Below are 11,725 nucleotides of genomic sequence, written 5' to 3'. Positions count from 1 at the left end.
CTGTGGCTCGCTCTTGTTTCATAACCTTTACCTGTGGTCTTCCCAGTCAGTGTTGGTTGCACTGGTCTCTGGCTCTGGGAGAAGGACCCAGACCCACCCTCACAAAGGCCCTACCTACCATGCTGATGTCAGCACCCAAGATCTGGAGCTCACTTGGGGGCCGGGGGCAGGAAAGCCCATTCTCTGGGAGATAGCATCTACACCCACCTAAAGGCCTACTGAAAAATAGCCACCTCTTTTCTTCTGGATTTCTGTGAAAAATTTTTTAAACACCAATTTTAAGATTGAAGCCGACTAACCCCTGCTCTCCCTCACACACACACTCACAAGCGTACACACACACACACACTGATCTGAGCTATACCGGCTCCCCCGTGTGCCCATCCCCCAGCCTGGAGTTCTGGTGCAGGTGGGAGGACACACTCGGGGTGACCAGCGCCCCCTCTCTCTGGCCCCAGCTTCCCTGGCCAGTCAAGTGCATCTGGGGAGAGTCCCCGGGGAGGTCCACAGCATGATTTCAGAGAGTACTTCTCACGACTCCATCAACCTGGAGACTCGGTCCCCACCCAGGGGCAGCTCCCGGCCCCTTATCTCTCCCCTCCTCCAGAAACAGCCAGTGTCACACCAAGCAGAGAGTTTATTGAGGCGCTAGACTGCGGGGAGTGTGTGCAGCGGCGAAGCGGACGCTGGTGCGACCAGGACCAGGGCAGGCGTCCTCCTCTAGCATCTGGGGGCTTGGGGAAAGCATCCAGAGCTACTCCTCATCTCCCCCAAGCCCCTTCTGGGGAACCCCTCCCTGCTTCCCCCTGAGCTCCATGTAGGGCAGTACGGGGTGGGGTCCCTCTCTTTGTCCCTGTGGTCAAGGATGGGATAATCCCTTGAGATTCACTATAAAAATTAAAATTCCTTTATAAATCACAGGGGAGGGGCCGGAGGGGATCACCTGGGAGCCTGGTGCCACTGGTCACCTAGAGCCTCACCTTCTTCTACAACCCTCCCGGTTCTGACCCCAAGGAAAGAGCAGAGGGGGAGAGTTTGCAGGCACAGAGAGGGGCAGAGACAGAAACAAGGAGATAGGAGGAGGCCAACGGGCAGATGAGGGCGACACAGAGAGAAAGAACGGACCGGAGGGAAAGTGGAGAGGTGCGGACTCCTCTCTCCCGCAGCCCCTGGGGAGCATGGAGGACACTCCCTGGACATCGGTTCCCACGCGTCCCCAATCCAGTTCTTGCCAAAGCCGCAGTGGCTTCTTGAGACATGCCCAGCCCCAGCTGCACCTGCAGCACGAGACCTGAGGCGGCTACTCCAGGTAGATGTCCTCTGTGGGGCAGGCGTACTCCAGGTGCTCCTGGTAGTACTCCAGGAAGGCGCGGCTGGGGGAGAGAGCGTCATCTACCAGCCACTCAGGGCCACCCGAGTCACCCCCACCCCCACGCCCGAAGCTCTCCCTCCTCACCCACCTGGGCCTGCCCACGTCACCCCTGGGCCCCCTCCCTCCGCTCTACAGGGCTGTGGGGGCAACAGGCCACTTCCAGCCCCGATACCCCACCCCCCCAGGCGCCTGTCCCAAGTCTTCAGACTTGCCTTCCACCAACTTCTTCCAACTCTCCACCTCTGTTGCTTCTCATCTGACCTTCCCCTCAGGTCCAACGCTCCACCCCATGCCAGGCCTTCTCCCAGCCCTGCTCTGCCTCCCGGGGACTCACGCGCCAGTTCTGCAGCCCACGCGCCTCCCAGCCCGGCTCACCCCACGCTCTGGGCCACGGGCCTCATGGACTCCTGGGAGACAAAGACGTGGCAGGCAAAGCGGCTCAGCAGAGGGTGTTTGGTGATGAAGCCGAAATAGCTGAAGGGGAATTGGTGCGGAAGAATGTGAGCGCACAGACCCACGCCCTGGGCCCCCCAGAGTTCTGGAGAGAAGAGTCCGGGACAGAGGGTAAGGGAAGGGGAAGATGTGTGCGTCACAGGATTTCAAGACTTGAAAGTGCTTTTTGGGCTCTAGTGCAAGCACGGTGCGAGGCACCTCAGAGGAGTGAGTGACCTGTGTGACTTCTCCGTGACAGGGGAGGCGCGCCAGCGCCGCCCGCCTTGTGGCTCCCCACCCAGGGCTGCCCCTCCAGCGTACAGCAGGGCCTCCTTCCTGTCTTCCAGACGTGAGCCACGTAGCCCGCACCGCTGGTCCTGCGCACTCTGGCAGCTATCATCTGAGCTCCGACTGGGGGCTTGGCATTGGCCCCAACCTGTAAAACCCTCTTCGTGGAGAGAAGTCTCCCACTCTGGCTCCCTCGTGGCCTTTTAGTCACTGCCCCACCTCTGTCTCATTTAGGCATTTCCCGAATCTGCCCTGTTCTCTTCAACTAAGACATTAACAAAAGTCCCTGTCAGAGGGAGGGTGTCAGAGCCCCGCGGCATGGGGCCGGAGACTCCCCCAACTGTGGCTAATCCGATCCACATCAGACTGGATTGGGCTCTTGTGGTTCCTCCAGATGGGAATCCACATGACAGTGTCATTGCCAAGACAACGTGCTCATGCTGTCCGTGAACAGCCTCGTCTCAAATGCCGCGTTCTGTCACATTTACAGTCACCGACACTTCGACGCTGCTTACCAGGTCCTCGGCACCACCCTAAGCACTTCCTATTATCACCGCACATAAACTTCACAACAGCCCTGTGAGGCCGGGGTCCTGTTCTACTGTCTCTAGATGATGGAGATGAGGCGCAGAGGCGGTCAGAAACCTGCCCGAGGACACACAGCCAGTGCGCGACCACAGTGGGGTACTTGCGGCGATCTGTGATCTAACACGCCACGTACTGGTCTCATCCAGATCCAGCAGGCCCAGCACATTCCAGACCCACTGCCTCCTTCACAAGGAAATGAGCTAATTCTTCACCTAACACTGTTTCATTAGCGCCTCCTTCCCGTGAGGGACAGTGCTGAGTTCTCGAGTAACAAATATGAGGAAGGTCTGGGCCGGGAAAGCGGCGCCTTGGTCCCCTCCTCTCCACCGGCCACCTCCACTTCTTGATCCTAAACCACTGGTCTGACCACCCTTCTCCCATGGGCTTGCACTTGGCTCAGTGTTTAGGTGTCTAGACCTGAGATCGTGGCACATGCAGTCTTCCCTCCCTGCAGACCGGTCCTGCGAGGCCCCGAGCCCCGGCCCTCCCCTCCCCTCCAGCTCCGCACCCCACACAGCAGCGTCTCCCTCCTCAAAGGAAAAACAGGCAAACCGAGCTCTGACCCTGCCGAAGGCTGACACCATCTCCTAGACAACAGATAGAGCCTTCCTCACCCTCTTTACCACAAAGCGTCTAGATGACACACGTGCTGGACTCAGTGTCCGTCACAGGTCTCAGCCCCAGCACCGCTCTGTTCTTCCTACACCCCACATGCCCTTGAAGACCTGCTTCCTCCAACACCCCTTCGAGTCTCTTCGAGCCTCTGGTTGGCACTGTCTTTCTGCTTACATCCTGTTTCCTTCATCTAGGACACCGGGACCCGTGGGCAGGGGTCTGGCTGGCAGGAAGCCTGTGGTTCCCCCACCCCCACCCCCACCCCCACCCCCACCCCCACGCCGGTTACCCTGCTGGCTCTCCCACTCCTTTCCCTCCTGCCCCTTCTTGCTCTGCCTGGCTATCCTGCGCACCTCAGCCAGTTACCCACCTCCTCCCAACTGATTCTGGCCCTCCAGGTCTCCCCCCTACACTCCAGATCCATGTAACAAAAGGCCAATTTGATCTTACTGCGTCCGTGGCTGAACGCCACATCACCAGGGCCTCAGGCCTGTTCCCTGTGGTCCTCCGCTTGGTATGCGGGCTACTCTGCCCTTTACCCAGGTGGCACGTCACCCTTGACTCTTCCTCCAGGTCAGCCTCTACATCCAGTCGACACAGGTCCTGCCTGTCCCCGCTCCTAGGTGCTCCTGGACTCTGCACCGGCATAACCTCAGCAGCCACCCGGCCTCCTGCCAGTAATACCTGGGTCCATCAACTGCACAGCAGCCAGAGCCAGCTTGTCAGCCCGAGCCGCACTGTGACGCCATTGCGAATGGGATCAAATACAAGCTCTTTGGCAGAGTCAAGGGCACAGGTTCTCCTAGTGACCCTCCAGCCTCGTCCCAGCCGCTCACCAGACACCTAGTGCCCTTCACCCACAGCCGTGGCTCAGCTGGCTCCCTGTCAAGACCCGCTCCACTACTTACTCATCTTCCAAGGCTTGCGGAATGCTTTCCAGTCCCCACCTGAGTCCCAAGAGAACGCACCCACCTCTCCACAGGTCTGCTCGCTGGAGCCCAATACAGACATCTGCCAGGCCCCGACAGATGCTTCTAGCACTTACTTGTCTATGTGTCTGTTTGTTTCCCCCCCCAGACCAGATGGGAGCTTGTTTTCTCCGTGTCTCCCGAGCCCAGTGCAGAGTGGGCGCCATGTGAGGGCTCAACTCACGGAGCCACATGGGTGGAGGCGGGGCAGTCAGGGTGGCGGGGGATGGGAACTATACACGGGCAGCCCTGGGGTTTTATGGGGACTCTGAGGAAGGTAAGGCTCTCACCAGCTGTTTCGGGGATGGCAGCCACAGAAGGAGATGTTCTTCATCTGGAAGAAGTGGCTGCAATGCTGAAACTAGAGCAGAGGTGGCAGATGTCTGCCAAGTCAGGTGAGGGCCCAGCGCCACCCCACCTCCCCCCCATCAGCCCCTCTTGCCTTAGCCCGTGCCCAGCCTCCCCTGTGCCTCAGACCCCTACACTCCCACCTCAGGTCCTCCGCTTAGACTCAGCTTGACCCCCCGAAGGGAAATCTCAAGGTCACAGGAGGCAGGAGGACGCAGATGGACAGTCAGCTTCCGGGCAGTAGCAATCTGGGGAAGAAGTCGGGGGGGGAGAGGGTCTCTAGGGCCTACCAGGGTGTCTCTCCCTCCCGTTGGTGCAACACCCCGCATCACGGATGAGCACTCCTGGCACTGACTGAGAACACGTGAGCGGGGGTCTTCGCCATTCCTTGGGCTCAGGACCAGCTGGTCACCTCTCTGCACAAAGCCTGCCATTTTCTTCTGTTTCTCCAGACAGGACCACAGCTCCCACCACCCTGGCCTGCCCGCTGCCTGGCCCCTGCGCTGGACGCGAGTTCTCAGATACAGCCCTGTCCTGCTCTTCTGCCAGGTGCTCTCTAAATGACTAAGAACGAATGAGTGAGCAAACGACTCCCAGGAAAGGCCATGTGAGAGTTGGTCTTGACTTGCAGACAAAAAGAAGATGGACCGAAGGAAAGGAGGGACCAGCAGTAGAGACCCCACTGAACCAGCCAAGAGACCCCGAGGTGCTGGGAGGCAGCTGCCAAGCTCTGCCCTCTGCCCCAGACCTGTCTGCCCAGGCCTCTGAATCAGAGCCAGGATCCCTGCCCCCTGAGGCTCCTAAGGCTCCGTCTGAACCCTCTGTGGTCACAGGCCTGGGGCCTCAGAGGCTGTGCAAGCCTAGAGGACTGAGATGGACCCCGGCCTCCAGACTGACCTTCTGCATGGCTGCACACAGGATTCCATTGCCCTGGTGACAGGGCACCTCCACAGAGCCCAGGAACTGCACGTCGAAGCGCTCCACCCAGCAAGGACTCCGCTTGCTCCCTGCGGGGGGGGGGGGGGGGGAGGGAGGGACAGTGCGGGCAGTATCGTAAGGAGTCTAGGTCAAACCCGTGAGGGAGGGGAGGCCGGGTGGCAAACTACGCCTGGGGGATGGGACCTCACCCAGCAAGTCCTTGGCAGGGCCGGGCACCGCGTGGGCGTAGAAGGCAGGGAAGACCCCACGCTCCCCGGTGCGCATGTTGAAGCCACGGAACCAGAAGTCGTCCTCCTCGGCCTCCACCAGCACTGGGTCATCCACATCCAGCTCCAGCTCGTCCGGATGGCGAGGGATGAACCTGAGGTCAGGTCAGAGGAGGGAGATCACTGGTGGAGGGGCAGCGCCGGCTGGGTTGCGTCCGCCCAGCCCCGGGGTGTCTGCAGACTGGGGCTGGGGATCACTGCCGGCAAGAGAGGAGGCGGTACCTGAAGACAGCCCGGTGGGTTTGTTCTCTCTCCTCCCCGTTGACCAAGCAGGAAAAAAGGCCAAAGGACTCGGTGCCTGAGTGACAGAGACGGGGAAAGACAGAGACTCAGGAAGAAGGAAAGCACTTGGAAGCCTCACCAGGTTCCTCCCCACACGTCTGGAGTAGGTTGTCCTGAGTCAGGGACGGGGGGCGGAGCCGCCCTCCCGCCAGGGTCCCCACCCTGGGAAGGGTGCCGGGCTGCCCTGCGCCCCTGCTGCTCCCCTGGGGCTGTCCCCCTTCCCCCACCTCCCACTTACTGGAAGAACGGGATGTGCTGTTGACAAAGACATTAAGGAACTTCTTGGAGAAGGTGAGGTCAGGGCTGTCCGGGGAGGCCCCCTCCGGGCCCTGACCGCCACTCAGAAGTGCCGCTGCTGTCTCTTCCTCGCTGGCCTCGCCACCGCTGTCCTCCTCGCTGCCCTCCCCCAGGCCGGCGCAGCGCCGCAGGCTCACCAGCTCCAGCTGCGTGTGCTCGTCCACCACTAGCGTGTACTTGACCGCGTCATACACCAGCGAGGCGTCCAGCGGCGCGGCGGGGCCCACGCTCCGGCCCCCAGGGGACCCTGCCTTGTCTTCAGCATCATCCTCTTCCTCTTCCTCCTCCTCATCCTCTTCTGAGCAGGCGGCGGAACAGGCACGGCCGGGCCGGGCGCCTCGGCCCGGAGCGGCCCACAGCGGCGTGATGGTGTCGCGTGTGGGGTTGCTAAGGAAGAGGCAGGGCCCGGGCTGGGCAGGGCCGGGCCGGGGTGCTGAGGGCGCAGGCGGCGGCGGCCCGCACAGCGTCTCCATGTCCACCAGCTCCACGCCGCCTGGCCCCGCAGCTGCCTCAGGCGCCTCTGTGGCCCCGCTGGCTGGCGACACGGGCTCCCCGGAGGGACGCGACGCGGGGGACAGGCACTGGCCAGGGCAGCGGATGGGCGAGGAGCCCTCAGAAATCATACGGCTCACGAGGTTGCTGAGCAGCCAGGGCGAGTCGGCATCCTCACTGAGGTCTGGCTCAGACTCGGACCCTGACTCGTACTCGCTGTTGGTGTCATCGTGGCCCACTGGCAGGAAGGCAGGGCGGCGCGGGGGCTCGCACGGGGCCTCGGGCTCAGGCTCGGGCTCAGAGGCAGGCGACGAGGCCTCCTCGATGGAGTTGGTGAGGTGCGAGGAGCGGCCACTGCTGGTGCTGCCACCATCGCTGCTCAGCTCCAGCTCAGTCTCTGAGATGGAGGAAATCATACGCCCCAGGCGCGCGGCCCCAGCGTCCTCTGAGTCGGAGCCTGGCGATGACAGCTCCTGGCTGCTGCGCCGGCCGCCGCGGCCCCCACTGGAGCGGCTTCCCAGGTCTGCCTCAATGCCAGGATCTGAGGAGGGCGAGGCCCCACAGGGTGCAGGGGGGCCCGCAGGTCGGTTCCCTTCGCAATCGCAACCTGGGCGCACAGGCGACTGTGCTCCCCGGGGGCTCGTGTCTGTGGGCTGGCAGGGGGCAGGTGACTCTGCCGAGCAGGGGTATACGTCAGCAAGCCCACCTGGCTCCCTTCCTCCCTTCCTCCCTCCCTCCCTCGCCTCCTGTGATCCCATCACCAGCGCCACCAGCACCACCAGCACCACCACCCCGCTCACCTCTGAGGGGCTCCTGGGGAGGTGAGCATTGGACTGTTTCCTGCCAGGAAGCTGGAGGTGCTGGGGCAAAGCCTCCATTGTTGTTCAGAGAGTCCTGGAGGGTGGAGTGGGCCAGCAGTAAGAGAGTGGCGCTGAGGAGGGTCTCCAGCTCTCAGGGGTAGGGCAGGCTGCCATGGGGAGCAGAGTCCCAGATGCTGGAAGCCCAGGTTCAATTCCAGCATCCTGTGGGTGGGTCTGGATGCTCACCTGGGCTCCCAGTGTAGTCAGGTGGAGCGTAGTGGGCCGATTCTTGTGGGGCTCCTCCAGGGAGGGAGAGGGGATCAGGGCCTCCTCTGGGGCAGGGGCCTCTGAGTCAGGGCCTCCTTCCTCCTTGCCTTCCCCTTCTCCTTCTTCCTCTTCTTCCTCCTCCTCTTCCTCTTCTTCCTCCTCCTCCTCTTCATTGTCATCGATCATCTCAAACTCCTGGAAGTCATCCTGGAAGGAGCAGATGGGGTGCGGCTGCTCCGAACGTCCCAGGGAGAGGCTGTCCTGCAAGAAGGAGGAACAGGCAGAGCTGGGCCACAGCTCAATAGCGACCAGGGGTCCCAGGTGCCAGGAAAGGGGAAAGCCAAAAACTGTAAGTTAAGGGAGAGAAGACTCCAGTTCACTCTGCTCCCCATCAACTGAGCAGTTTGTTTGTTTGTTTGTTTGTTTGTTTGTTTTTCAATCTGCATAAGATACAGAAGGATCACTCCAGTTCTTGGTAAGAGCCTGGAATTCCTACGCTTAAGTGACAGAGATCCTCAGAGTGGCCCCAACCCACCTGCCACCTTCATGTAACCCCCAAACTGCGTCACATTTGATACCAGCACCCCCACCTTCATAGCCCTTTAACACAATTCGTAATTACTGAACACCCCAGGCAAGCTGCAGGCCTCACCAGGGCAGGGCCATGTCCATATTGTGTAGCCTACCCCGAGAACAAGACTTAGCCTGGGGATGCTAAGTGGAATGCATGAAGACAGCCCAGGATACACCAAGCTTGCACCAACCTCAGGGCCTTTGATCTGGTTAATCTCTTGACCAGCAATACCTCTCTTTCTGTTCCCTACTTCCCTTATCTGCCCAGCTCCATCTAGTCTTCCCTAAGGGCAAGGCCATTTCCACCAGAAAGTCTCCCTAAAGGCCTCAGTCTCTGTTGAGTTCCCCTCCCCCTCAGCACACCTAGGAACCCAGTCCTTGATACTCAGGCAGCCAGCCATTGCCTCTTATGACTTTCTGAGTTATAAGCTCCCAAGGGCAAGGGCCACACTTGTCCCATTCTCCCTCCACACACCTGGAAGCCCCCAGCACTTGTTACATGGCAGTCCCTCAGAAATGTTCTAGAGTGAGTGAAAACAAAAACGTGGAGAAAGGGAAGGAGAGAAGAAGCAGGAGATGGGGAGGAGAAAAGATTAGGGGTGGAGATGTAAGGCAGTCAGATGGAAGCTTGAGAGGTGGGAGAAGGGCTAGGAAGAAGATGGCAGTTGGAAGGGGTTAGATCTTCCTAGAAAGTCAGAAGGCATCCAAACCATAGGCCCACGTCCCCTCCCCCAAGCTAGCCCAGTGACAGGGGTCAGGCGAGGAATGCTAGGGACAGCCCTCTGTGGAGGGCATACAGTCTGAGGAAAAAGAGAGGTTTGATACCAAGGAAGACTCTGGGCAGGCTGCCAAAAGGGAGGGGGCAATCAGAGGATTTTGTATTTTAAGGCTGAGCGCAGACCCACCCTAAAACTCCAAGTGAGGCTCTCCCTTAACAGGGTTCCACACCCCCAGCCCATTTCCCACCTTCTCGCAGTGGTCCGAGTCATAGCTGAGGCCCAGGCCACAGTCATCGGTGATCTCAGACAGGTCCTCATCGTCAAATTCTTCCAGGCTTATGTCCTGGGGGGGCCTGGGGAGGGGACCAGGGTCAGAGAGCAAGGACAGGGTTCCTGAGGGAGCCACCACCCCTGGACTCCCTCCCTGCCTGGAGGCCGGTCCTAAGGAGGAACCCCAGCTGCTAGGCCCCATGGTCTCCAGAAACCCCAACTCTCAGATCCACATCCTGCCATCACCTTGAACCCCAAGCTCTGCTCTTCAGTGGATCCCCCTACAATCCGAGCCATGACCAATCCAGAGGAGCCACCTGTCCCCCCCAATCTTCCCCACCCCCTCCTCCTCTCTCCTCCCAGCTGCAGGCCCCTCTGGGTCACAGCTTCAGCCCCGGGGGAGTCAGTCTGAGCAGCGTGGGGGGAGGGGGGAAGGGGGAGCTGAAGCTGCAGCAGCAGAAGTGGGGGCGGGGGCTCAGGTAGCCCTGCTCTGAGAGAAGAATCTAGCCACTTTGTCTCCCCATTCTGCCCCAGGCAGGTCTACACCCAAAGGTCCAACCCTCTCCCCACCTCAGTCCCTTCCCCCAGGGCTCCAGGCTTGATTTCAACTCTCTCCCTTCCGGAGCCCTACAGGCCAAGACAGGCCTTCACCGGGAGAGGCCCAACAAGGCCAAAAGGACACTGCTAAGCACAGAGGGTGGCTCAGCGTTCTGCCCAGACAGGCTGCCCCTCGGAGGCTCAGCCCCAGTCCTCCACCCTTGAGGGGTCAGCTGCCCCAGCTGGGTGCGGCACAGGGTCCCAGCGGATACGGGAGCGGGAGGCGTTAGGCCTGGAGAAGGGGGAGGAGGGGAGGACAAAAACACCCTGAAAGGGAAGGAGGATGGGGTACAGGAGTCAGAGGCCTTATGACCAGACAGGGGACTGGGGCTTGGGTCCCCGGAGACGATGGGGGTGGGATGGCAGGCCCGGGTCGGAGGAGGCTGGGGAAGGGTCGGGGCAGGGGCTGCAGGAGGTCGAGGCCCGGGGCGCCGGAGTGCGTACCTGCAGCCTGGCGGCGACAGCGAGTGAAAGGTGGAAAGAGAAAACATCTCCGCCCGATCCGCCATCTTCTCCGGGGAAAGGCCTGCCGACTGCGGCGGGGGGAGGGGTGCGCGGAGCGACGGCCCCGCACGCCCTCCGCCGCTCCCTCCGTCGGTCCTCAGCCCTCCCCGAGTCACCTCGTGACACGCCCTGCGACACCCCGCCCGCCACACACCTCGACACCCTGCCAGGACACCGCGGCAGGCGAGCGGCCGCGCCGCAGGGGGAGGGGAGGGGCGGGAGGATCCGGAGAGGAGGGAGGGGGCCGCGGAGGGAGGGAGGGGGCTGGCGGGGAAGCTGGTTGGAGGAGAGAAGATGGTTTGACTGAGAGGCTCTGATTCGGGAACGATCGGGTTTGGGGTTTTATTCGGGGAGGGCAGGTGAGAAGCGGACCGGCGGGGGTGGGGGGTCAGGTCCATGTACAGGAGGGTCTGCGGACGGGGAGACACGGTGAGACCTTTAAATGAGAACCCTGCGGAGGGAAGGTGGAGGAAGGTCTGGGTCCACAGACCTCTGGTTACCTGGGGGGCTGGATTGGGGGGAGGGGCTCGTGGAGGCGCGGGTCCGCACCCGGAGCTGCGCTGACGTCCCGAGGAATCAGAAGAGTTGGGGCCCCAGGCCTAGGTCTGAGGGGCTGGAGACCTAGGCTGGGCTGGCTGCGGGTCCTGAGGGGCCGGAGGAGCTGTCCGCCTCTGGGTGCTGATCAGGGCTGGTTGGAGCTGTCCCACAAAGGGTGCTGATTGGGCCGCCGGAGATGTCTCCCTAAAGCGTGCTGACTGGGGCTGGAGGAGCTATTTCCCCAAAGGGAGCTGATCAGAGCTGAAGGAGTTGCTCTCCCAAATGTTGCTGATCGGTGCTGGACAGAGACATCTGACCAAGGGATGCTGAGATGGCTGGATTCGAAGTTAATCACACAGAGGATGCTGATTGGGGCTAAAACTGAACTTTCAGGACACAGTACAGACTACGCAGACTGGACCGAGGTACTGATGGGCACTGGGTGATAACCCTGAGGCTATGTTCATTCCGTTAGAAAAACTACTTCCTGAGCACCAACTATGTGATTGGCATTGTTCAGGATACTGACGTGTTCTGGCTTGATGTGGAGCTGCGTGGGGAGAGCAGTGGT

At 61.1% G+C, this 11,725-nt stretch overlaps 1 protein-coding gene across 1 annotated transcript; it reads right to left on the bottom strand.

The window, feature by feature from the left end:
• Nucleotides 1-619: 619 nt before the first annotated feature.
• Nucleotides 620-10,809, bottom strand: MAPK8IP2 (mitogen-activated protein kinase 8 interacting protein 2). Its single transcript, XM_039237321.1, has 12 exons — nt 10,558-10,809; nt 9,494-9,599; nt 7,934-8,215; nt 7,688-7,781; nt 6,337-7,560; nt 6,039-6,114; nt 5,739-5,911; nt 5,509-5,618; nt 4,755-4,859; nt 4,554-4,624; nt 1,748-1,846; nt 620-1,373 (listed from the first exon to the last, which is right to left on the bottom strand). Exons 1-12 carry the CDS (start codon nt 10,620-10,622, stop codon nt 1,301-1,303), a joined length of 2,478 nt encoding a protein of 825 aa, XP_039093252.1. The 5' UTR covers nt 10,623-10,809; the 3' UTR covers nt 620-1,300.
• Nucleotides 10,810-11,725: the final 916 nt, after the last annotated feature.

This window comes from Hyaena hyaena, unplaced genomic scaffold, assembly GCF_003009895.1.
Source record: "Hyaena hyaena isolate Hyena2069 unplaced genomic scaffold, ASM300989v1 scaffold_4, whole genome shotgun sequence".
NCBI classification, from domain to species: Eukaryota; Metazoa; Chordata; class Mammalia; order Carnivora; family Hyaenidae; genus Hyaena; species Hyaena hyaena.
This window is presented reverse-complemented; position numbering and strand designations above follow the sequence as displayed.

What these genes read in the sequence shown, in the direction of transcription:
- MAPK8IP2 (XM_039237321.1), bottom strand. Translation starts at nt 10,622, where the DNA reads ATGGCGGATCGGGCGGAGATGTTTTCTCTTTCCACCTTTCACTCGCTG. An exon ending in CAGCACATCCCGTTCTTCCA is followed by an intron (nt 6,115 to 6,336) that starts GTAAGTGGGAGG and finishes TCTGTCACTCAG; the next exon opens with GCACCGAGTCCTTTGGCCTT. An exon ending in TGCCATCCCCGAAACAGCTG is followed by an intron (nt 1,847 to 4,553) that starts GTGAGAGCCTTA and finishes ATTCCCCTTCAG; the next exon opens with CTATTTCGGCTTCATCACCA.